Source organism: Triturus cristatus, chromosome 9 (assembly GCF_964204655.1).
Source record: "Triturus cristatus chromosome 9, aTriCri1.1, whole genome shotgun sequence".
In the NCBI taxonomy this organism is placed as follows: domain Eukaryota; kingdom Metazoa; phylum Chordata; class Amphibia; order Caudata; family Salamandridae; genus Triturus; species Triturus cristatus.
The window spans coordinates 107846844-107873925 of record NC_140592.1 but is presented as its reverse complement, the minus strand read 5'-3'; the positions used below and the strand labels follow the sequence as shown (position 1 = coordinate 107873925).

Genomic DNA, 27082 nt, shown 5'->3' with positions numbered 1-27082 from the left:
GAGCCGCAGCCATCATTGCTCGTCTGGACCCAAGTCTTCGGGTAAGTCGAAGCACTCCAAGAGGTGACACCGCTCTTCGGACTCCCCTCGCCGGTCGCGCGACTCGGCTGAGGGTCAGGGTGGTTCCACCCCCGCGGCTCCAGCAGAGCCGCAGGCGCCGCGCGAGTCCCCATACCCGCCGGTCCGTGGGATTCACGCGACGCTGGTGGAAGTCAGTGCCTTCCTCTCGGCCATGAGGAGCCTGGCTCCGCCGTCGACGCCCGCTGGCGCGCCTCCGGGCCCCGCGGACCCGACTGGGCAACCTTGCATGCCGGCGGCTCCGGCCCCGTCGCCGGCTCCGGCCGCGACGCCGCAGGTCCCCGAGGGACTCGTCCCTGTCGACGCCGGTCGACCTCGTCACGCCTCCTCCGCCAGCGTCGACACCGGTTCCACCTCCGACGCCGGCTCCGCTCGGCGTCGAGCCCCAGTTCAGCCCCGCTCCGGATCCGGCGCCGTTGCGGCGTCTATGGACGCCGCGTACGGCGCAGTTAGAGACACATTATGTCTATCGTCCGGCTCCGCTCCTTCCTCCTGTTTACCAGGGATCGGATGACGGGGGCGAATGGGAGGGGTCCGAGGATCCTATGGCCGTTCAGGCTCAGCTGTCACAGAACTGGGCAGATGAACTGGGGGAGGCCAGTGGTCTGGATACCTCACCAGACACTGGATTCCTCACCAGACACTGGATTCATCTCTCCTCCGACTGTGGCTTCGGAGGAGGGTGCTGCTTTCTCTGTGGTGCTGCGCAAGGCGGCCGCAGCCCTTGGGCTCGAGCTGCCTGCCGTGGCTGTGAGGACTAACGTCCTCACTGAAGTGCTTCAGTCTGCAGCAAGCTCCACTGAGCCTCTGCTGCAATTCAATGAGGCCCTCATTGACGTTCTGCAGGGCACCTGGCCCAAGCCCTCCACAGTCCCTCCTGTGGACAGGAACGTCGCCAGGCGCCACCGCCCTGCTCCCGACGACCCCAGTTTTCTGTCCCAACACCCCACCCCCGAGAGCCTGGTTATCCAGGCTTCTACCTCCCAATCCTCCTTCCCGACCGCTCCGCCGGACCGGGATTCCAAGAGACTGGAACAGTTTGGCAAAAAGCTGTTCTCCTCCCTTAGTTTGGGTCTGCGGTCCTTGAACACCGCCTGTCTTTTGGACCGTTATTCCAACTCTGTGGGATACGGTGGAGGACGTGCTGCCCCTGTGCCCGGAGGAGGCCCAGACACGACTTACCCAGGCTCTGGCCGATGGGCGGGACGCAGCACGACATGCAATCCGATGTGGGCTTGACACTACGGACTCGCTGGGTAGGGCGATTTCTACCACGGTGGCGCTTAGACGTCATGCCTGGCTGCGGTCCACGTCCTTTTTGGGGGATGTCCAGAGCACTCTCATGGACATGCCCTTTGATGGCACTCGCCTTTTTGGTGAGAAAGCGGACAGTGCGCTGAATCGCTTTAAGGACTCACGGGCTACGGCCAAGTCCTTGGGCCTCTCGGCCCCGCGGTCGCAAACTTCCGCCTTTCGCCCCTTTCGTGGCCAAGGAAGGGGTGCCTCCTCACGTCTGCCTAGCCACCAGCCGCAGAACCAACCTGGTCGCGGACGTGGTTTCCGCCGAGGTGGTTCTGGAGGACGACGCGGTCAGCCCACATCCACCCCGGCAGCATCCGCCTCCAAGCCTTCCTAGTCCGAGCTTTCCGGCCCATTCCTCGCCAGTGGGCGGCAGAGTTCGCCTTAACCTGCTCCACTGGCGTACCATCACTTCGGACAGGTGGGTGCTGCAGATCGTCCGAAGGGGCTACTCCCTCCCCTTCGAGACGACCACTCCAGCCATGCCACCGCAGCACCACCGTATCTCGGAGGATCATTTGAATCTTCTGCTAGAGAAAGTTTCGGCCCTCTTGGCCAAAGAGGCCGTCGAGCACGTTCCGAGCCCAGAAGTAGGTCGTGGTTGTTATTCCCACTACTTTCTGGTTCCCAAGATGGGCAAGGGGGGCCTACGCCCTATCTTGGACCTCCGGAACGTCAATGCCTTCCTTCGGAAGGAACGGTTCAAAATGTTGACTTTGGCTCAGGTTCTAGTTGCCCTAGACCCTGGAGACTGGATGGTAGCGTTGGACTTGCAGGACGCTTATTTCCACATCCCCGTCCTGCCGGCCCACCGGCGTTACCTGCGGTTCACGGTGGACCAGGAGCACTTTCAGTTCACCGTGCTCCCCTTCGGCCTCACTAGTGCCCCTCGGGTGTTCACGAAAGTGATGGTGGGGTCGCAGCTCATCTGCGCAGATCAGGGGTTCCAGTCTTCCCCCTATCTCGACGACTGGTTGTTGAAGGCGGGCTCGCCCCAGGCAGTCGTCTCCCACCTCCAGACTACGGCGGATCTCCTGCATTTGCTGGGGTTTTCCATCAACGTGCCGAAGTCACACCTGAGTCCCTCTCAGAAGCTCCTCTTCATCGGAGCGGTTCTCGATTCGGCGCAGTTCCGGGCTCATCCTCCGGAACAGCGGGTCCGGGATATACAGGCCCTGATTCCCATCTTTCGGCCTCTATCCTGGGTTTCGGTCAGGCTAGTGTTGCGGCTTCTGGGGCTGATGGCCTCCTGCATCCTACTAGTGCATCACGCCAGGCGGCGCATGCGGGCTCTGCAGTGGGACCTGAAGTTTCAGTGGGCCCAGCATCACGGCAACCTGTCCGACCATGTCTTGATCTCGGAGGGCACTGCGCAGCAGTTGCAGTGGTGGCTCACGGACCGCGATTGGGTCACGGGCAAGAGCCTCTCCCTTCCCCCAACCGGAGCATGTCGTAGTGACGGATGCGTCCCTCCTGGGATGGGGTGGCCATATGGGAGAGGCGGAGATCAGAGGCCTCTGGTCTCCGGCGGAGTCTCGTCTCCACATCAACCTGTTGGAGTTTAGAGCGATCGACTTGCACTGAAAGCCTTCCTTCCCTCTGTCGGGGAAAGTGTCGTGCAGGTGTTCACGGACGACACCACCGCCATGTGGTATTGCAACAAACCGGGCGGGGTGGGGTCGTGGACCCTTTGTCAGGAGGCTCTGCGCCTCTGGACATGGCTGGAACACCAGGGTGTCACCCTAGTGGTTCAACATCTGGCGGGCTCTCTGAACGCCAGAGCAGACGAACTCAGCCGCCGGTGCATGATGGATCACGAATGGTGTCTGAACTCCCAAGTGGCGCAAGGTCTCTTTCAGCAGTGGGGAGAGCCTTGGTTAGATCTATTCGCCACCGAAGAACGCGCAATATCAGCAGTTCTGCGCGTTGGAATTTCCAAGGCGGCACTCGCTCGGTGACGCTTTTCGTCACGAGTGGAGTTGCGGTCTGTTGTACGCCTTTCCGCCTATACCACTTCTGCCCAGAGTGCTGAAGAAGATCAGGCACGATTGGGCCCAAGTCATCTTGGTGGCTCCGGACTGGGCACGAAGGTACTGGTATCCCGAGCTACTCAGTATGTTGACCGATCCTCCGATACGTCTGCCCCTTCGGGAGGATCTTCTGTCGCAGCAGCAGGGGACGGTCCTCCACCCGAACCTGTCCAGCCCCCACCTCCATGCGTGGAGATTGAGCGGCGGCAGTTGATGCCATTTGACTTGCCTCCTGAAGTCTGTGATATCATTCTGGGAGCCAGGCGTCCCTCCACAAAGACTGTATACAACTGCCGGTGGAACAAATTTGTGGCATGGTGCACAGCAAAGGCTGTGGATCCCCTTTCCGCCCCTCTTTCTGAGGTTCTCCTCTTTCTTCTTTCTTTGGCCCAGCAGGGCTCTGCCCTGGGCACCCTGAAAGGTTATCTTGCTGCCATCTCTGCCTTCTTGCGGCTTCCTGATCAGCCATCTCTTTTCAAGTCCCCTGTAGTTACACGCTTTCTAAAAGGCATTACTCACACGTTCCCTCCTGTCCCTTTTGTAATGCCTCAGTGGGACTTGAATCTTGTTCTCATTTCTAATGTGCGCTCCCTTTGAGCCTCTTCATAATTGTCCTCTTCGTCTGCTGACGCTTAAGACTGCTTTTCTGGTAGCCATCACCTCGGCTAGACGGGTGAGTGAGCTCCAGGCTATATCATCAAAGCCTCCTTTTCTCTGTTCATCCGGACAAGGTTGTCCTTCGGCCTCGTCCCTCCTTTCTTCCGAAAGTGGTGACTCCATTTCATCTTGGGCAGTCTGTCACCTTGCCCACCTTCTTTCCGCCTCCGCATCCTTCCAAAGAGGAAGAGAGGCTCCACCGTCTGGACCCAAAACGTGCGCTCTCCTTTTATCTGGACCGCACAAAGCAGTTCCGGGTGGACGACCAACTTTCGTTGGATACATGGGTGCTAAGAAGGGGAAAGCTGTGCACAAACGGACCATCTCTCGGTGGGTCGTTTTGTGCATCAAAATTTGTTATTCCTTGGCAAAAAAGGACCCTCCTGTTGGGCTGCGCGCCCATTCTACTCGGGCCACAGCGGCTACTACTGCTTTGGGACGGGGTGTCCCTTTGCAGGATATCTGTCAGGCGGCAACGTGGGCTTCGCTACACACGTTTGCCAGGCATTATTGCCTTGACAGCCAAGTCCGGAGGGATGGCTTCTTTGGCCGTTCTGTCCTCCAGGACTTTCTGGTGTGATCTTGGTTCGCAGACCCACCACCGGGGATGGTATTGCTTGGGTATCTATTCTAAGGTGAGGAATCTAACTAACGTGTTTCTTTCAGATGAACAAGTTACTTCCCTTCGGTAAGAATGTATCTGTAAGAAACATTAGTTAGTTAGATTCCTCACCGACCCACCCATCCTCCCCGTTCTGCGAACTGACATCTAGGGTTAAGGTTATCCTTTTCAGGCCCCTAGATTTTATTTTTGGCACCAGTGTCGGTCTCTTGCATGGCTCTGCGTTCCTGGCGCGGAAAGCTATGTACAAGAACTGACGTCAGCGCGCGAGGGCGGCGTCTAAGTACTCCGACGTCATCCCGGCGCACGACGCCAACGACTGACGCGGAGCCGCAGACGACGCCTAGCGACGCGCAAGGGGTATTGCTGACGAAAAAATCTTCCGGATCCAGTCTGACGCCTGGGGATATTCTAAGGTGAGGAATCTAACTAACTAATGTTTCTTACAGATACATCGTTACCGAAGGTAAGTAACTTGTTCTTCTGCACTGGTATTGTATGCGGACTGTACATATACACAAACACAATATGCACTCATGTTTTGGTTTTAATTAACTGCAAAACTTTACTCAGGGGTCAGTAGGACATGCTCCCGCTGACGTAGACAAAAAAGCCTGGTCACACTGATTCACAAAATAGAGCGTACAGTCCCACCACCTCTTTATGAGGCACCAATGGCACTGACAGTCAAAGACCCACCATGAAGATGCACTTGGTGTCCCCCTTCTATCAGAACAAGTTTCGAACTTCACATTTTCAAGGACATGTCTCTGCAGGCATGCTATATTAGCATGACTTGAGGGCCAAACTAAGGTGGATGCCAATTTTGCATGTAGTCGGGCACTTGGAACAGGGTACACCTTTTTACGATGCAGGGTTATTCCCAAAAGGGATCAGTGCTTGGTCAAATTGATTGGGACACCTGATTGTGCTCCTAAGGTTCTAAATTCTTCAGCTGAGTTCAGATTTTCCTGGCCACTTATCATTTGCACACGAGTATGTAATCTGATAAATTAAGATGGTATGTAACAATTTGTTATAGAACCGATGATTGTCCTAGTTTTAATTCTTTGTTTTTAGTTGCACTTCATGGGCAGCCAGATAAACACCCAAACAAGCGCTTGGCAGTTCTTTTTTTTTTTTTTTTTTTGAAAAGATTTTATTGTGCATAAAAAGGGTTACAAACACGGGCCTACAACCACCAGGGCCGGCCGCTAGTAGTCGAAGTGTTCCAGCATATCAGAAAACAATGACTGGCCCACAGGGGCTCCGCACTATCACAGTAGATCAGACTGCACATAAGGGAAATCAGAATACACACTTTTAGTATAAATAACAACTAAAAAGGAAAAATACAAAAATACAACAAACAAGGCGAAACGACTTATGGAGGGCGGCGAACACCAGCCGGGGGAGTCAACACCCAACCACCCGAGGGCAGTTCTTAATTAGCTTTTAAGTGCCAAGTCACTTCTCGGGAGGCCACTGCAGCCCACACCATCCAGTGCCCCTGTCAGTGTTGCCAATGACAGTACAAACACAACTACCTATCATCACACTCCTACAGTTGTGACAATTCAGACTATTCCAGGGGACTCAAAGCTATAATAATGGCATGCACAGCAGGGATTATTCATTTTTTTTTTTAATGGATATTGACTTATTAAACAGCGTTTTCCCGTCGAAATTGGACAGATAGCACCACCATGACTGCTGCTTGGTAGTGTGATGTGAGGGTGGGTTTTGTTTATATACCATTCTGCACCAGTTGATTTTTAGGGTTTGTACCTTGCTTGAGTGCAGAGTGGCAGGTGGAGGAGAAGATATTGCTACCCAAATCTTGATCTTCCAATGTTCTTCCTCGCCATATTTCTCAGTGGGTTATATGTTGGGACGCATTTATTAGGTTACTATTTTTAGGGGAGAGCCTGCAAGAGCATGCGTTAGCTCATTAGTCTTGCTTGCGAGACACTATTTCCAAAAAGGGCTTGGAGCCCGCCCATTGCTTACGTGTGCTTCAGCGTCTGTCTTCTTTGCAGCGTCCCTAATTAGCTAGTGGAGCTGAAATGTCACTTCCGATGCTGCTTGTGGAGCACGGACAAACCACATATTAAATCAATTTAATCAGTGCCTGTCCGCTGCTCCCGACATGATTGTGGTACTATTTATCTCCCACCCCCCCCTTCCCCCCCCCCTCCCCAACTGCCTGTTGCTCCCTCTTCAGTGCTTTTTTTTCTTCTTGTTTATTGTTTTAGTCCGGTTTCTTAGCAATCCCCATCCAGGGATTAAATGAACTACTTGGAGATGTAGATATATCTTGAGTTGGGGTGGATGGGGGGGGGGGGGGAAACAGGATGGAGTTTGGCTTTTAGTTTTATATCTGTTATCACTTAAAAGCTTGTAGGCAAGAGGTTTATTACACCACTTCCTCTAATGTTGGACAAATTGCGCATTTTGGGGGTACTATTTTTTTCAGTTACTTCAATGTTATTGTTGCCCCTCCTCATAGATTGCCCTGTCTCCCTTAGTTCAGTCATTCTCGTTAATCTGGACATATAACTAAAATGATGCTTTCCATAATTGGGGAGCTATAAACACATTCCTATTTTCGGCTGGTTCCACACACTGTGCTTTTTAAGGTCTCGCCTGCGTTGCAGCGCATGCGCTGCATCGCCTTGGCGAGATTTATTGTAGCTTTTCTGTCCGGCTTCTTTGGAAGCGGGGTTGGTGTCTGCCATGTCTCCCTTAGGCCCCGCCCACTCGCCTAGCGTTCTTCACGTTGTGGCCATTTATCCATGCAGACAAAGCGCTGTACTGCGCATGCCTGCCGATAGTAAGTGAAAGATGCTTTCACTTGCTTTTGCATGGCGTTTTTTGCAGTCCCCTGGGCGTCACTTCATCAGTGTCCGCATGGCGCGCTTTCACTTTCGCAGTCTGTTTTCACGTTGGTGGCACACAGCAGTCATTTCTCGAAGCGGGCGCATGCTTTTTTTTTCTGTTTGACATCTCTGAGAAGTGGCGGCACCTGTGCTTTAGCATCTTAAGCTAAAGTAGGGTGCAGAGATTGCTTCAAAAGTAAAGAAATAGAACATTCTTTCCTTTTTAAACAATGTCTGCACCAGACTGTAGCTTAAGATGTGTAAGCTAAAGCACGGGTGGCGCCACTGCTACAGAGCAGTCATAAACAGAAATAAAAGCCGCTTCGGCGATAACATTAGGATGTATGGGCTGGTTTCGTTTTCACTTTCGCAGTCGGCGAAAATGTCCCGATATTTAACCCTTTTCTATTGAAAGACTTCGCTTGCAAACAAATCGGCTGAAAGACACGTTAACTTGCCTGCTTGCGGAAACTGAGTTGCATTCGGCACTCTGAACACCTCTGGCACTCGGAGCATTCCTACACAAGGAGGCACAACGACGAGAGGAAGGGCGATCATGCGGATCCGGACATGTAGGGCCTGCTTTGATCAAATACTCATTTTCTTCCCTAGAGGACTTAGTGAGGAATTTGTTAGAAGTTGGCACCGCTGGACATTGCTGGGCAGTGTGTGAAGTTGGCGATCTCGGACAGGCTGTGATGCTCGTAAAACAAGTTTATATGGGAGGCTTGCGGTGCAGGGAGGCATGTGATGATTGTAGGAAAAGAGAAGGTGGCGCTTGTGAACAATGAGGGAACTCACTGGTGTGCAGTGGGAGAAGCTTGCAATGGTGTGCTTCTTGTGAAGCTGACACTAGAGCTTGTTATGGAAAGATCGGATTGCTAGACAGTGTGAGAAGCTTGCACATGTGAACAATGTGCATAGCTGCACGGGCCACGAGACAAGCTCCCATTGGTTGTACTGTGAGAAACTGACAGTTGTGGGCTAGGTACATGCCCAGGTTTAAAAGTCTCCACTTGCTGACAAATGTTTCAAACTGGCACTTGGACGTCCTGAAAAGTGAGCACTAGTTGGGCTGTCTACAGAGCGTGGACTGGTAGACTACATATGCAGTTCGTACTAGTGAGTTACCATCAGTGGCGGCCGCCACAAACAAGCATTTGTGATGCAATAGGTCTCACATTTGCGAGAGTGTGAGCTATTGGCATTGTAAATGATAATGCCTTTTACTATGATATCTGGAAACCTGCAAGCGGTGTGTAAACACGCTCTTTGTACTTGTAGTCCTTGCTTATGAAAAGCAAGGCTGGCAGTAAAAAAGGTTCAGTTACTGCTATCCTTATTTCTCGTGAGAAGCGATTATAAGTGAAAAGTATGTTTTTACGCGCCACTTGCAGGTTCTCAAAACACATAAATAAAAGGCATTGTCATTTACAATGCCAATAGCTCGAACTCTGGCAAATGCGAAACCTATTGCATTGCAAATACTTGTTTAATTTATTAATCAAGCTTTGATGTTCTACATTCACTTGATTTCTGGTACACGTTTTTTGTGAGTGATGTAGCTAGCCATTCTGCCGCCTGTGGCAGTCCGAGTTTGCTGCCCGGTTGCCAGATGTGAGGTCTGGGGGTGCTGGTCAGAGCAAAGGAAAGGCTGCCGCCCCCAAAACTTGTGCTGCCCGGGACGGAGCGCCTTCTCTTATTCCCCCCCCCCCACTACGCTACTAATTTGTAATGTAGAGGATGTTTTACTAATGATGCTAATGTTTTATTCATATTGTATGTGCAAATAACTTTATATTGTATATGCTTGTTTGTATGCTTTTACGGTTTACTCCTGTTTGCTTAATGTGTACGTTGTAAACCAAAATGTGAACCTTTATGTGGCCGGCAAAGAAAGTCCCCTTTTTGTTGTAATTATTTTATTAATTTGTTTCCTGTTATACAGTATGTTTTGGACCTGAATAGAATGCTCTATGCCAAAAACACGGTTTACACAATCTGAGTTGTGAAGCGTGCTTACGGGTGTAAGGGTCTCAAGGCGCTGGCGGGGGGGGGGGGGGTACAGCTCCGTTCAGTCGAAGAGCCAGGTCTTGAGGGTCTTCCTGAAGATGTGCAAAGTGGGGGCGCGTCTGATTTTGGCTTTGTGGATGTGCTGGGTTTCAGCGAGATCGGAGGATTCTTTTGGTTGCGTGAAAGGAGATTCTGTCGTTGAGCTATTGGGGTCTGGTGTTGTGGAGGCGTTTGTAGGCCTCCAGAACAATGACTATAGTACAGGAGTGTCCAAATTCCACGAAAGTCAGCTGTCTAGGGTATTAATGGGCTTTACTACCATTTAATCTTTCTGGACAAAAAAAACATTAGCCAATACATTAACTTGCCCTTTTGCCACCTCCACTCCCTTAGAATTACCAGCGCAAAAGTAGTTGTTGCGAGTACATTGAAAATGCCAACCTTTTGATTATTTTGTGGATTACTTTTGTAACTGGCGGAGTGTGGCTGCAAAGTGCGTCCACCTACTTGAGTAATTCACATTGTCTGATCTCAGCAACACTACACGTGTTTCCTAATGTATCGGATGTTTTGGCCGTGAATAAAATCTTTTATTATAAATAGTTTGTTTCAAACTGAGTGTACACATACGGGTCAGAGGAAATTGCAGCTCTACCTCTAGAGGATGATTTTATTAGCAGCTGGCTCAAGTACCCTCTCCTGAAGCGTGGTATGTTTTTGTACGAGTGTAAGGTGATCAGTGATTCACACAGGCGCAGAGATAATCTGATGGCGGCTTCTAGGCACATGAATGTTGAACATTAGCACCATTAAGTATTAGGAAATGAGACCTACACTTGAAAGGGAGACCTGGTCTCTTATCACTGGAAAAGTATATCTCAACTAGTAGGGATCGCAAATGAAACCATTATTGTAAAGCGGATACGTCTCTGCTATGCGAGATCTATTGGCTTTGTCAATGTTTTACCCATGGACAGCAGCAGGCTACTGAGCAGCATGGTCAAAAGTAAAAGGAAAAAAAGCGCTATGATGCAGCTAGGGTTGACTGAGGTCGTTTTTTAGGTCTCGTCTGGCTATCGCGTAAGTGATCGCTCAGCGAGACTTATATAGGGGCTTCAGAAAATGCTCCCAAAGGCTTCCCAGGCGGATCGGATGGCGGTTACGCGCACAACCACGTGCATTCCATTTGCCATCAGCTACTTCCTGCGCGTGCGCCGCCTCACGCATTCAGAGATTTAGTAAGGGGCACAAGACCTTAAGAATGCGGTTTATGGTCAGTGCATGTGAGGCATTCAAGCGCGAAGCTGGCATCTGGCATCGGACTTGAAAGCAGCAGACTGCATTCGCCAGTGCGCGCTCGGCCTCACTTCCTGCATCCCCTCTTAAAACAATTAACTTTAGTTATAACTCCCACCCCATATGCTCGTTCCCTCCCACCCCATATGCTCGTTCCCTCCCACCCTTCCTTTGATGTCCGCTTTTCTTGTTTACAAACCACGCCGCACACTGCTGCACGCCGCACACTGCTGCACGCCGCACACTGCTGCACGCCGCACGCCGCTGCACGCCACAGTGCTGCATGCCTCACACTGCTACACGGAACTCTGCTGCATGCCGCCACTCTGCTGCACGCCGCCACTCTGCTGCACGCCGCCACTCTGCTGCACGCCGCCACTCTGCTGCACGCCGCACACTGCTTTTATGCAAGTTTATGCTACTGACATTGTAAATGACAATGCCTTATATTTGTTTTAAAACCAAAACATAAATAAAAGGCATTGTAATTTTACAATGCCAATAGCTCAAACTCTTATAAATGCGAGACCTATTGCATTGCAAATGCTTGTTATTTCAGCGGCTGTACAACATGGCTAAAAAGGTAATGGACAAAGCAAATAGATCTCACATAGAGACCTACTGGATTTACCAATGCTGGTTTTGTTTTTTGGTGAGGAGGTACCTAGAGGATATGTATTCCTCACCACTTTGCATTGGCAATACACAAACCTTGTAAGTAGATATTGATTCTATAACAAGCCTACATTTGTGACAAAGATTATTTATCCTTCAAATACTTCTGTGCAGTTTCATACAGATATTTGGTCTTCGAGGCTTTCCCTCAGTCTCCTTAAACACTCTTCTGACTTGCAGTATGATCACTTTCCTTTGAGCACAACTGAAATGATGGTGTTAGCCTGGCCATAGTTTTTAGGTCGCCGCACTCCAAGCCCAGCTGTGTGGTATGCGAAAGACATCTTGTGGACTTTCAGAAAAGTAGCAGTTGCTAGTGACTTTGCGGATTGTAACTGTTTTCTGCCTTTCCATTTTCTGGCCTTATTTGCTTTAGGCTGTGCTGCTTGTGTTCGTACCTCCCCATGCTGAAGCAGTGTTTACAGTATTACACAAACTAGTTTTCTGTAATAAACTGGCCTTAAAACCTTAACTTGTCACATTTGCTTGGTTTAAAGACCGCGGTCAAATGTCAAGCTGTGTTTTTGTGGAAGTCTGGTGTTTATTTTGTTTTCGGCTGACTTCAAAGTGAGCGTTAATAGGAAAGAGGGAATGCAGTGTACTTTCTCCATGGAGCCTGTTTGTGCCCTTTTTTAGGTCTCGCCTTGCTATCACGTAAGCGATCGCAAAGCGAGACTATTGTAAGGGGCTCCCAAAAGTGCTCCGAAAAGCGGATTGCATGGCGAGCACGCGCATCGTGCCGCCATGCAATCAGTTTGGCATCGTACTTCAAAGGGTCCGCTCCCCCGCCTGGAATGCGCTCCCCCGCCAAGCATGCGCACAAATTAGCTTTCACTTTACAGCAGGATGCTCGTAAAGCGTATCATAATAATAGTCATCAGAATTACCGCTAAGTGCTGCTCATTGGTCTCAGTAAAACGAAGCTGCATGGGGAGCACAGCTGCATCTGCGTCATGTTTTACATACTATTCATATTTCTGAAAAATAAAATCTCTCCCCTTCCTCGAACTTGCCGTCCACCTCCGTTTACAATCAGCTGTTCCTCTTCTCATTCTCAACGATCAACCAGAGCTCTTCGCGAATTCTCACTTATGAGCTCCCATTCTTCGCTTCCGGCTCACCTGCTCCTCACACCTCTAAGCAATTCAGTCATCCTTCCTCTGTTCCCCCAGACTCTCATCCAAATATCAGTTCTGAACCTTGAACATTTCTCTGCGGTTCTAGTAAAACGCCTGCGCCAATCCCATCATATCACAAGAATCAGTCACCGCTCTCTTTGTCGTTAAATTCTCCTTTCACATACTGGTTTCATGGTGCTGGGAGACGGTAATGCAATTGATGGGGTGCGGACGACCTGGTGAAGTTCGCGTTACACTATTACTAAAGCAATTGAAAACTACTTCCAACACATGTGCAACAGGAAGTGTTCCCTTTACCCTCTACCCCATAACCTTCTTTTCCGTAAATGTAAATGAGTCCGTGTCACACTGACGGCCATGATAGGATCAGGTCGCCATACAATTTGCGAATGATGAAACAAAGAGCCCTTCCTTTCATTTCACACAAACCAGTTTATTTGCCTGACCTTGGTATGGCCGCTGCCGATCTCATGTGCGGTGTAGTTTTCGATTCACAGGTTTAGGAAGGAAATTCTAAAGCAATTACCGGTAATATTCATTCAAGTTTAGAAGAGGTGCGGTGTTGAATGTAAAGCGCAGCAAATAAATGACTCGCATTCCCTGGATCCATGCTAGCAATTAGTCCTGCCCCAGATTTCCATTCTAGAACTGATTCTATGGACTTTCACTTTAAATCCCAAAATGCAAAACTTGTACTGGATAAGATACTCGCGCGTGGACCTCCGAAGCTTCAGAACTCTGCAAATTCATGCAATGAGACCTTTTGGCTGCTCTTTTAAAACCTTGCCTGCTAATATCTGGAAACAATTTTTGTGGTGTGATGGTTCCATACTTCAAACCCTACTGAGTTAGGAAGCTTGGAAAACCTAGCGCAGATGGGTCCTGGGAAGACAATGCTGTCTAACTCGACATGCAAATTACGTGGTACTTGTATAGTCTCGGTAGGTCCCAGGATTTGCTAGTTAACTGTAGTCCAACAGATGCACTAAGTGAGGATTGTATGCAGCTGTGGAATTACATTAACAAGCTTTGCAAATGCAATAGGTCTCGCATTTGTTGGAGAGGAGTAATTGGCATTACAAATGCCAAGGTTTTAAGGTCGAGCCTGGGCAGCACATGCGCTGCTCTGCAACATACTTTATTGGAGTATAGCATGGAAGCTCCCAATATTTGTCATTGGCTTGTGTCATTGTCCTAAGTAAATGTTGGCTTCTGATTTGTTAATAGGCTTGTTAGTCCCTCCTTAGTACCGCCTTATCTTAATTTGTAACCTCCCATGAGGACTGGCCCTTTTACTATGGTTGTTACACAGTTCGTCTTTTTTAGTCTGTAAGCGCTATTTTCTTTAATGAGTTTCTCCTACTGTAGGCTCAAACATGCTTTCCTACAGCATATGCGCTTTCACTTTCGGAGCAGCCCTGGACAATGGTGGCCGCATCTTTGAATATGTCTTGCATTTGCAAAAGTTTGAGCGATTGACATTGTAAATGATAATGCCTTTTATTTATGTGTTAATTAGCAAAACAGATCAATAAAAGGCATTGTCATTTATAATGCCAATAGCTTAAACTCTCGCAAATGCGAGACCTATTGCATTGCAAATGCTTGTTCTATTTTTTGACATAGTAATCTCAAAAGGGTTTTTCTTAAGCTACACAACATTTGCACTTTTTTTGCAAAATTGCTTTGTGAGTCCATATAATTTAACTGTCTTTTTAGGAACAACGTACAAAACCATATTTCAGTCTCCGCGTCAGCCTAACGTATGTTGATCTTGGGTAATTGACAATGTTTGTCCCACTCACTGTCAAGCACCAGTTAAGATCTTTTCACAGGAAATAACGAGGCACATTGTAACAATTTAACAGTGCTTGGTTTCCACTTTGTGTAAAGCATACGCTTTGACATCTGTGGCAACTCGTTTTGTAGTATTGGATAAGTTTGAAAGCACTTTTTATTAAAGCTATTGTGTTGGTCTACAACTGTGCCTTTTGCAAAACCCATACTTTACTGGATAGAAACGATTTCATAATTTGTCCTTTAAGACACTAGGGTCATGATTTTTAATCGTGCTACAGGTGCAGAGGTACAGGGCCAAACGGTTTAGGAAACCCACAAACCACTAATTATTGTGATATTTTACTACTAAACAAGCAGTTTGCTTGCAGGCACTAGGGCCATGATTTGAATGGTAGTGCAGTGGCACAGGAGCCAAAAGGTCCATGAAGCCCACCGAACATTGCTATTTTACTACTAAACAAGCAGACCAGTGCAGTTACCTTGCAGGCACTAAGCCATGATTTGAATGGTGCAGCAGGTGCAGTTACACGGGGGCCTCAAGCTCTAGGAAAATGACTAATCACCTTTTGCTATAGTTTGCTACTAAACAAGCAGTCAAAAGTGCAGTTACCTTGCAGGCACAAGGGTCATGATTTGAATGCTGCAGTAGGTGCTGTGGCATAGGGGCCAAAAGGTTCGGTAACCCACTGAACACAGATCATTGCTATATTTTACTACTAAACAAGCAGTCACAAGTGTCATTATCTTGGAGGGGCTAGCGCTAAGATTTGAATGGGGCAGCCGAGGCACAAGGCCCAAAAGCTCAAAAAATCCACTGAACACCAGTTATTGCTACATTTTACTGCTAAACAAGCAGCCACAAGTGCAATTACCTTGCAGACGCTAGGGACATGATTTGAATGGTGCAGCAGGTGCAGTGACGCAGGGGCCAAATAGTCTAGGAAACCCACTGAACACCAATTATTGCTGTTACTACTAAACAAGCAGTATGTGTTTTTTGGTTTTGGCTCTTTTGTAATCATTGCACGCAAATTAACTCCTAGCCCAAAGCATCGCTGTAATAAAAGCTGTAACCTATTGGACTTTACTCTCTACCTTCAACTTATATTCTGCACATTAATATGGCACATTTTCAGAGTTTATGTATGGTCCCAAAATAATGCTGAATCTGGACACTAACACCTCAAGTGCATTCTCCATTCTGTAACATTAGCACTTAAACCGTTGTAAACCCTAAATAAATACTTATGACTTTTTGGCAAAGCCAGTAGGTCTTGCCTATGCGAAATCTATTAGTTTTGACAATGTTTTTGGCCATATTATACAGCAACGCGAACTTCAGTGCAACATAACGGAATATAAAAAAGCACTAATGTGGACAAGTGGCTGTGTCATACAGTTTATTTACATTACTTTCAGCCATTTGCAACATCGTTAAAACTATCGGATAACAATTCTGTACCAGGACAAGCTCTGGAGATCAGCATCGCTCCTTCCTTTGCAAAGAATAAATCTATCCAGGTCACTCACCTCTGTAAACGGCAACATAGAACTTACCAAGCGAAAACCAAAAGACAAAACTACAGGAGTTGAAAGCAGATCTTGTATTTTGGATATTGTGCTTAGTTGTCCTTACTGAGAGTTTTTTTGTATTCGCTCAAGTGCGGATGACCTAACAGAGCTGTACTGTACATTTTTAGTAGTAAAGGATTCATTCTTTCACAAAACTTAGCCCAGATTAACAATTAAATCGACCAACCTAGTTATAGTCATAATACACTTAGCTAGCAGCTCCTAGCAAGGTATTTCCTTCCTCCATACAAATAAACTTGTGTTTTCATTCTTCAAGTTTGCATCATATCTATTAAACTTTGCCTGCTAATGATAGAGCACATGCGTTTAAATATCCCTCTTTCATCTTTTGGTTATATAAAAGTTTTGTTTCTGTTTAAGTTCATTTATATCTGAGAAAGGACCCTGTTGGCCAATAGTAAGTTCGTGGACAGATCCTTAACATGGATATTTTACTTCCAGTTGCACATAAGAACCTTTAAAAAACATAATTGTACTTTAAGAGAAAAATTTGATATTTTGTCCCTTTCCAGAAATAAAGTGCACCCAGGCATATGGGTGCCAGGCATATGGGTGTCAGTTCAGGTACCAGTTAGTGAGAGCCCTAACGGGCATGAACTTCGCTTTTACAACTGATCTTGTTTTGCTTTTAGTATGCACATTACAGTGGTGCTCTATACCATTCTACTTTAAAAACACCTATAGACACATTCTATCGTATGTGCGTGTTTTAAATAACAAAAACCTAGATATTAAGCAAAGAGCAGAACAGGAGGGCAGTGTGGACATGAAAGATTGGTGGGAAATGGGAAGAGAAGACTATAGATCAAATCACAGTATGCCTGAATAGGGTGGTGACATATCTAAAGGAATAGTTGAAAATGTTCTTTAGTGAAAAAAGGCAGTTGTGTTGTGCGGAAAATAGTTGAAACTTTATGTATTGGTTGGTGCCTGCGTGTAGCTAGTCTCTCTTCCTCACCTCTAAAGAATGTTTAGAATAAGTTCCTTCCCTAGTGTTTGTACATATATCTTAAAGTTCCTGCTGTACAATTGGTTACAGGCTGGGTACCAATGTGCAACAGGTCTACTCTTGGTGAATATTTACATATTCGAGTTGAGTTCTCAAATGCTGTGGGTGTGCTCGTCTTTCTTCAACTCTTAGATTTAGTGCTAGAGTTTACTCTGTAGCTTTGTTGGGAAATCTAGTGCAGTTTGATGTTTCTGCTGGGCAGTCTTTGTGGAAGTTCGTTACTACCCAACTAATAAAGGGTATAAAGGAGTAACCTTTTTCTTCAAGGTACTGACTCTTGCATGAACCGCAGCTTCTTGACGGCTAGTTCTAGCTCCTTGCTAATTGGTAGCTTCTTCAAGAAATATGCATGTCATTATTGATTTAAAATCCTCTGTATGAAATTTGATGTCACTTCCGCTTTTATTTGAATACTATTTTTAACCAAGATAAAAGTTGACAATTCAGTCTACCTCGAATGTAGTCTTAATGGAAGCTTAGCAGTCTACAGGTCCTCATACTGAAGATAGTGTTATTTTGTTACACACAGAGCCACGTTGAATTGTATTGCAACCCTTTTTCTGCATCTGCAAGTAAGTCTGTAAATGACACTGCCCTGTATTGATGGTTTTATGAATAGGGAGTGAGGGTGGTAGTAAACTTAGATAATATCAGAAGCATACTAAGCAGAGATCGAATGAAGGGAGGTGTGCCTTTTTGACTTTCATTCTTCCTCTTTTAAGCTGGATATAGTCACTCAGAGGACTAAAACATCCACTTTGGAAATGTTTGACCTCTTGGTAACTGGTTTGAATCCCAGCTGGTCCACGCAGCCTTTTTTTCTGAAGCCTATAAAGTGAGCAACATTGAGGTGGGCAACATACATTTGGAATTTAACACCGACATGCCACCAATAGGTAATGTGCTATTTATGTACTAGATGCTCAACTGACCACTACTTGTCTTGTGTCAAAGAGGACCCTGCTGGGGCAGGTGTCCATTATCTGTAGAATCCGATTGTATGCTTTCTCCCAAAATCAGATACACTTGTACTGAAGCACTCAAGTGGGTGGAGATGACTCCAGTAGTATGTAATTCTTTACCTTTTAGCTATGGTACAGAGCAGGCCAGCTTTATGTATGGCACTGTGTAAAATATTTATGTAGTAGCAAAACATTAGAAGTAAGAACCCCAAACAGTAAAAATACCAAAATGAATTTGAAAACCGGAGTAGATTGTATTAAGCAAAATAGACCAACCAGGTTTGTTCCTGTCAAAGATTTTTCCATAATTTCTAATTACCGATCAACAGAAGAGCAAATTTAAAGGCCTCCCCAGGCGACCCTACCCGCTTTTCAGTAGTTCCGGTTTGCCTTACTGCAAACTGCCCAAAATGTCCTGTCAGGCCATCTTCAAAATGGCATAAGTTTTTGGTCACACTAAATTTGTGCACTGGTGACCGTGGGTGGTGAGGTGTGAATGGACGAGGTTGTGTCAAAGGAAATTACCAGTGTCCTCCTGCATCTAACTCTAAACTCCAGTTTGAAGCAGACACTGTACCCATAACAAACCTAGAGACAGTCTGGTAGAAGGGCTCAAAGCCATGCTGCAGTTATAATGCAGTATTGTTTTATGCATTCAAAGGCAAGTAATGTTAGATGAGTATTTGTAAGAAGTTACTATGTTTAGCGTGATGTCCTTCCAGATTGTGCCCCATCTGCTTTGCTGCTTTAGAACTGTGCACTTTACCCCTGATAGCCAGATGTAACGTGTTTTTGCTCCCCTTTTAAACCTAGTTAAATTGGCTTATTTTCAATTGGTACATTTAACTTCCCCCTAAGTCCCTAGTACACAGTGTAGAAAGTACACACCGGGCCTGGAAGTTAAATGCCACTAGCAGACTGCAGGACCTAATCTGCCATCAACAGTGGAAGGGCACACATGGCATCTGCACTACCCTGTATAGCCCAACTATTACAGTTAATCTTGCAGTAGAAACTATCAAAATAAACCTTTATACTGGAGAAATAGATACCCCTATGTAGGTCTTGCAGCCCACAAGGATGGTTGCTTGGTATTTAAAGGTGGAACATGTAGATAATTAATGTTACTATGTAAACCGAAACTCTGACCAAAATAATACCCTTTCTTTCCAAGCAATTCCCTCTTAGAATTATGGAAAGGGATGGAGGTGTCTTAAACACAGGGTGTACCAATCATAGAAATCAGTTAAACATGTTTTGTATCCCCTATATCAAAGTATGTACAAGTGGGCTTTAAAATTTGATTCAAAGTTTAATTTCCAACTTCCAGTAGCATGGACTTGCATGTAGAATAGTCGGATTTCAGTTTCCTGTTGAGGTTAGCTTGGTTTTCATTCAATGTTTTTGTCGTATTTTCCATATTTGAGATCACCCATTGAAATGAAAAACTCCCCTTACTAATTTAAAAGCAACCTTTAGTGATGGTGTCGAATCTTTTTGAAAACGCCAGTCCTAAATATTCTGTTCAGTAGACAGCATGCTAATTTCGCAAAAAACCCTGGCATAGCTAAATCCAGCAGATTCATATTGTTTATACCTATAGCCACATGGTTGGGGGCGGACTAGGCATTCTCTCACTTGGCAATTTCTCTGTTACCCTGCATGCTTTGGGGCAAGCAGTCTGCTTTTCACAACAGGATAGACTGCCATGGCCGAGTCCTGCCCTCAAGAGCCCATTCTAGTAGCATCCTGCAGGCTGATCTGGTAGTAGAATTTTTTCCGGGGCTGAATTTGGTTTGTAATCAGGCCCTGCACGTCATGATAACTAACTCGCTATTTCCTACAACACATATGAGGACTTGCATTAGCTGTAATGTGTCAATACTTGCTTTCCTTGAAGTTGGTAGTGTGATACATGTCATCCATTCGACAATATTATGTACGGTTCTGTTTAACAGCACTAAAGGGCTTAGTGACTGGTGGCGTTTTGTTAATTATCCAGTGTTTTGCTTGATCAATTTCTCTCTTCAATAATGCCATCATGAATCACCTCTTCAAACACAGTAATGTGATAAAAACAAGCATTGGCCCGTCCAATGTGTTTTAGTCGTGTTGTACACCAGTCTTGCTGCTGTTTAGTATTGCTAACGGTGTAGAGGTGTCAATGGTGTGGTAGTGCACTGCCATCATATTAATTTGAAATTACCATTACATTTTCACAGACCGTTTTACTGATAAATCTATACAGCGCACAAACAATGTGTTAATTGGCATTGCCTAGTGTTTTGATTCTTTAGGTCTCGCTGAGCCAAGCGCATGCACTGGCTCAGACATTTAGTAGGTGACTTTTCAAAGTGCTGATGGCTGGCCTAGCACTTGCGTTCACGCGAGTGTTCACGCACCCAACCGCAGGTCTTTCACGGGTCATTAGCACCACTCGGCTGCACGTCTTTCGCTTTGATAGCGATCAATGCTTGTTACTCCACATGCGAGCTCTCCTTGTTTATATAGTTTGCTATACAAACTATTTTGATGTTGAAATGTAAATACATGCATGTTTCTTAGAAACTACCTCATGTTAAAGTACCCGAAGCCATCACATTTCAGGCTCTAGTACCCATGTCAATGTGATGATCGACTGCACGCCAACCAAAAAATCCAGTGTTGTAAACCTTACACACCATCAAGGCACTGTCTATAGCTATGGCATCTAAAATCAACATCCAAAGTCCAACCCAGTCCCATGCCAGTGTCCGGTCTCCACGCTATCATCTTGGTCCCCGCGTCTGGCTCCAAAATATCAATGCTTTTTATTGTGCTCCCACAGCAGTTTCCACATAATGGCAACACTTTCTACTACTTGCATATATTAACACAATTTCTTCGTCCTCAAATGATCAAACGTTATTAAAATGTCCGTATGCGACGAAAAATGCTTGACAAGCAAGTCCCAAAAATAAGCAATTTGCTTCTTGCTACAATATTCGGTGTGCACATGTTGCTGTTGTAAAGCTTCGTCTTATTTGCAGTGTCCCTCCATTGCCAAATAATTGCAGTGATTATCGACCACATGCCTGACTCTTCAACGCTACCCACGTCACTCGCTACTACCTAGAGGTGGGCAAGCCACTGAAGGCTCGAGCCAGGACCCTGGGGAGGTCCTGTTGGAACCTCGAGCCCTTAACGAGCTGCGCTTTTATGTGGCTTCTGCCTGCCACCCTCCGTCTAAACATCATGTGGGTTTACGGCCAGAGCCGCCGACTGGAACTCTGGAACAAGGCTTGACATCCCATGCTAATCACTTAATCTCCCAGCACCTATCAAACAAGCATGTGACCTTGTTGAGTTTGCGCTGTATTTTAAAAATGGCAGAAGAGCGGTTAAAACAAGGCCTCAACAGGTAAGACAAATAGATAACCATTTACCTGCTGGTTTGTAGGGTGAAACCATAAAACCTTGATAAAAACCGGTTGGTTCCCCCCCGCTTGAATTGCCTGACCTAGGGCAAATTTTTAATTTCAATAAATGAAAAAAATTCATTATCAGCATGACCGCGCTTGTAAATATGCGAGTTCATACTACAAGTTGTACAAATCTATCACTTTCAATAAGTACTTCTCAGTGGAGACCGTTGGCCTATTGATGTCAAAGCTTCCACATGTTACCGTTTTCTTTTTTTTTTTTGAACTCTGAAGACACTTTATCATACTTTACGAAGTTTGATGTATGATTACGTAACTCATCTTTTCAGCACTTCAATCGTGAACTGGCTCAAAGATCCGAGCAAGCCCCTTAACTCTGCTGTCTGCTTCCTTTGGTAATGTGGTTGCTCCCCCACCTCCACCACTACCAAACCCGACTCTGCTCTGCCTAGGCATCAAAGCAGACCTATGACACACCCCACTCTACAAAGTCTCTCGCCCACACATCTGATCCCGCCCAGACTCACTCACACAGATGACGCAGTCAAGTTTGTCGTCCTGGCCGCACATTTGCAGAGTCCCCCAGCACCGCGTAGCTCTGAAATACCAGAAGGTCGCGGAGCCTGTAGCGGCCACAAGTCGTGGACTGGGAAAGAGCGCTGTCGCGCTCCTCCTTCAGCAGCTGGAGCTTCTGCTGCTCTGCGAGTTGTTCTTTCTTGCTGCGCTCGATGCTTAACGCTCGCCTGGTGACTCGCGACATTTTCCGACATCACCTTTCATCCAATCACGCTGTAGCCCGCAGTTCAATCCTAGACTGAATACACCCACTCTCAGATCACTCCCTCTCTCATTGGACAGTGGCGTGAGCGGCGACGACGCCAATGCGTCACTCACATTTTATGAACCTCTTGACTTCAACATGAAACACTCACGTTAGAGTTCACTTTGGGTATATGCCCCCTTTCTTGTGGTTAGATGGCTTCATTGTCTAGCTCATGTACTGCTTCTGATTTGATGACTAGCTTTCTATTCTCGATTCTACGGCATTGTAATTGCATTTATATAGTGCATACCCCCAAGGAGGCGTCCAAGCGCTTTTCGGCGAGTAGCACGCTATTCCTCAACCGAAAAAAGATTGGTGATGAAATAGCACAGGGAAGTATGAAATTAATTTGAGTGGTGAACATGTGAGTCTGTTATTTGGATTGAAAATGGATAGTGGAGCGATAGAAGAGGGAAGGGTTTGCATTTATATAGTGCTTGGCAGGGCTTTAAGTGGGGGGGGGAACCTGGGGTGGTCTAAAAGGGGCGGGGAAAACCTCATAAAGGGGTGTGGCTTATCTAAGTAGGGGTGTGGTCTTAATCAAGATAACTAGCATTGTGTGCTTAAGAAAATCAGTCGCATCCAGCAAAGGATAATAAAATAGGCAAAAGGGTATATTTAAGTATTAGCCATAAAAATACCAAACCCCTCAAATTATCCTACCTTTGGAAAACACGACGTCCAAATAATTAAGTGAGGTCGATTTCAACTTCTAACTTCCTGGTGCGGTTAGGGCTGGGGCAGGATCACGCAGTTCCTCTCTGAGCTTCACTTGTTGCTGGATTACACTGCAGCCTTGACGCTCAGTGTGAAAGGTCAGAACAAGGTCGTGATGGAGCAGGCTGCCTGTGGTCGTCTCTCCTAATCCTCCCACAATGTCATGGCTGGCACCACCACCACCACGTTGCTCCTGCGCTGCAAAAAGAGAAGGGAAATCCTGAGTGAAAATGGCCCTTTAAAGGATTTCCCTTCCTCCTACAACGTGGCTCACCTGGCATGACGTCATGATTTGACCTCCACTACTCAGTGAGCAAAATGAGCATGTGCACATTGATGTGCATGCTCACTGCAGTCTCAGAAAACAAGTATTGGCATAGCCAGTAGGTCTTGCTTTTGGTACCTTCTAAGTATTTAGTTATGCAGCACAATATCCTTGGTGCAACAACATTAACTGTTGCATGGTTAAACACTTATAAGGCCCCAAAGGCCAGACCTATTGGCTATGCCAATGCTTGTTGGATTATATTAAAATGTTTCCCACATGTTTCAGAATCTCAAACAAGGGATTCATAATTGCTTTTTAAATTCTGATATATTCTGAAATATTTGCACAATTTATTTACTAGAATTTAAATTTTGTTGCGTTGTAGAAAAAACACATTCTACAGCTTTTCCTTTGACAAACCTATTAGCCAGCAAGATGGTCACATAAAGCTTCTCACTTTACATTCAGAGAAAGGAAAGTTAACACTAACCTCCCCTGGTTTTTAGAGCCTGAAATTTGATCTCTGAATGCACAGAGAATGTGACAAGATAAAACGCTGAGTGTAAAAGCCTGTTTATTACTTATTCACTTCTGAACTACAGCATTGGTATTTTGGGGGTTCTTGTGCACCCCCACTCCGCTACTTCCAGCACCTATGGTATAGGTGTGAAATTGAGGAAAAGGATGGTTTGTTATACTATTAGTAAGGAGCACTGACAAAAATAAACCATCTCGTTGACCAAACATTGTTCCTCACAGGCATGCAAGATTGATAAACGGGTAGTAGCAGAAATGGGTAGAATCAGTCAAGCAGTAAGACGGGGAAGAAGAAATAAGAAAAACAGCATGTTTACTGCTTTCTGAACTAGCATGCAAGAGGCAACTGAAAACACATACTCTTGTGGAGTGCCTCACAATAAAAGTTCTCAAAGTGAGCAGCTGGAGAAGTGGTAAACAGGCTAAGCTTCATGTGCGGGGCAAATACATGCGGGAAAGCCTAAAACAAATACAGCAAGCAAATAGAAAGCAAGCAAATGTGAGTTACAAAACAGACTGGCTCAATGGGTGGAATGCATTCCTAGGGAAGCTTGTAGCATGTCACCAAAATGTCTTTGCAACTAGACAGCTACACAGTCTGGTAGACTTCTACCTAATGATTGTCGTTTCGACTCATACAGTGAGGAGGCTAACCTGTTATCCTTTTATTTTACCTGATGAATACTTTAAGAATTATTTGCTGCTTGGCCTTTTTCATTAATTGCCTATTATTGTAGCCCTTTTTCAGTACCAGTTTCTTTCATAATTTAACAAACCTCCCCTTTTAAAGTAATTGTGGCCACAATGTCAGTAGCTTCTATATTTTAACTTTTTTCAACTGTTATTTTATAGATTTTAAATCCATCTTCTTAAGCCCCTTTAATTTGCAAATCTTACACTTAAAAGGACTGTAGTGCTTTCCTGGCGCAATCAAATTAATTTTGTTTAACTTAAGGTATGCTGCGCTCCCCTGTCAATACACCTAGGTGTATCAACATAAACACAGTTTGTTTTTTGTTTCATATTGATGGTCTGTCATCAGTTGTTTGACATTTTAAAGAATGCTAACATGGCTGTATTCTTGTATCTTCTACTTAAGTAAATGTTGTATGAGTGGTAGTAGGCCACAAAATCTTCAAAAGATAACTCCTCCTCTGCATAAATCACAAATGGAAAGATGCCTACATGTGCTGCAAAATCATGCAGGTTACATTGGGCATAAAATGTCCCATGAAGGACCCAGACAGATTACAGACTTTCACTTAACTATGATTCTCTTCTATCAGGTAAACCCTGACTATGAGGAGGAGTGCCTGCAGCCTTGCCCATCTGTAAGTACAGTGTGAAAAGTACTTCTGGCCATACCCAGAGAAATCCCACCTTAGTAGTTGTGTGAACCATAGACTACCCTAGCTCTGAACTAATCCCTCATTTGATTCCATGCCATCCATTGACTTGTTCCCTACTTGTTTGTTTGGCTTAAGTTAAAAGCACTAACCATAAATCCCTTTTCGGCATCTGGATGTCCACACATTCTCATTTATATTTATCTCGGAGAATACATTGGTGGATTCAGCTTGAGTGGAATTTGAACCACAACCCTTATGTCCTGTGACCTTGATTTGTCCGTGGTGGTGCACTGAATGTTGGTCCCATCTATTTTGCGCTGCCATGCTCTACATTGCTTCCTTTCTGGATCATTGTGTGCCCATTTTGTGACTCCCTGTACATGTGCACTTGTCCTATTCAATTCGCTCTATTTTCCATCTTAAAAAACCATCCCCTGGGATCTGTCAGTACTTGCTCCTGTGTAACTTTCACAATTTTAAACATGTGAACCTTTAAATGTATGTTACTGTGTTGCCCTACTAATCTGCATTGTCTTACAGTAGCTCTTCGTGGTCTCATGGAGTGAGCTTCCACCTTTTCTTAATGCAGCCATTGCTTGTCTGTATCCCAGCTTAAAAGAAAAGTGCCTTTGGTTTCATTAGGAAGTGTATATTTCGGTGCCCACTGTATATAGGTCGGGTCTGGACTATTACTGAGCAAAATGTTCTGTTTCAGGCATATGAGCTGCAGATCACACACTGTGCATAGATCACCATCTGGTGTGGGCCCGGATGTTTGCACTTTGCTTTTGTCTTTGAAAGTCTTTGGAAGTCACGAGATGGGTGGCTCCTCCTTTGGACAATAGTGCGCATGGGCATCGACTCCATCGTCAGTTTTTTTCTGCCATCTGGCTCAGATGTGTTCATCGCGCTCCAGTTCGGTGTAGTTACTGATCATCTTTTCGACACGAAATCCTTCACCCTTACTTCGGTATTGTTTCGATCGCGTTCCCATTCGACGCGCACCCATCCAAACTTCAAATCTTTGATTCCGGTCGTCGACGCAGGCCTTCGGGCCTACCTGCGCCTTCAGGCCTTCGGCTCCTGGAAAGGACTCCCTCCAAAATGTGTCCTAAATGTGGATCCAAGTTTCCACACGCCGATCTTCATGTGGTGTGTAAACTCTGCCTTTCACCCGAGCACGAGGCCAAAGACTGTCTAGCTTGTGCCTCTTTTCGCTCCAAGAGGCCTATTCGGGATAGTCTAACTCTAAGAACCATGACTCGATCATAGACATCCATTCCCGACGACATCTTCCAGGAAGGCATCAATGTACCGGAGCAGATCCAACACAGCACCATCAGCTCCTCCGAAGCCGACGACTCCGACTTCGAAGACATCACTCCGGGACAGAGGGTAGTAAGTACTGACATCGACCCCTCCCCACCCCCCCATTCCCAAAAAGGCTTCGGTCACACCTTCACCTTCGAGCACAGGTGCACACCGGGACAGAACTTCCCACAGCCCCCCTTTGGGGCTCGGCAAAGAAGCAGATACAAAAGCCTTCAGGCCACTCGGGATTGAGCCAGCCTGCCGTTGGTGCCGAAACTCCATCCCCCCAGCACCAAAAACCAAACCACTATCTTCCTCCGCACCAACGCCTAGTTCCACATCGATATTGAAATCCACCGGTACGGATGCCCCTGCTCTGGAAGAAATCGTCAGAACCTAGCAAACACCTGGTTCCGAAAACCTCAGGCGCTCAGCCTTCAAAGCCCAGAAAATCCTCGGAACAGACTAAGCTCCCGATTCCGATCACCACTGGCGCTCAGACTATGGATCTGAAAACGCCATCTGAACCGAAAAAACAACCGCTACCGAAGCCCATACCGGACTCGAAGAATACTCTGGATTCCAGGCCTAAAGAGCACAAAA

The 27082-nt window shown here is 46.3% G+C and overlaps 1 protein-coding gene across 5 annotated transcripts in view; it reads left to right on the top strand.

Moving 5' to 3' along the window:
- ITPR1 (inositol 1,4,5-trisphosphate receptor type 1) overlaps positions 1 to 27082 on the top strand; it is a 1957366-nt gene that overhangs the window by 616923 nt on the left and 1313361 nt on the right. For 2 of the 5 annotated variants that reach the window (XM_085624510.1, XM_085624507.1), the window contains one exon: positions 25106 to 25150. The exons of the other annotated variants lie outside the window; for them this stretch is intronic. In XM_085624510.1, the coding sequence (XP_085480636.1) occupies positions 25106 to 25150 (45 nt within the window). The remainder of the gene's footprint in view (positions 1 to 25105; positions 25151 to 27082) is intronic. 5 annotated transcript variants of the gene reach the window in all.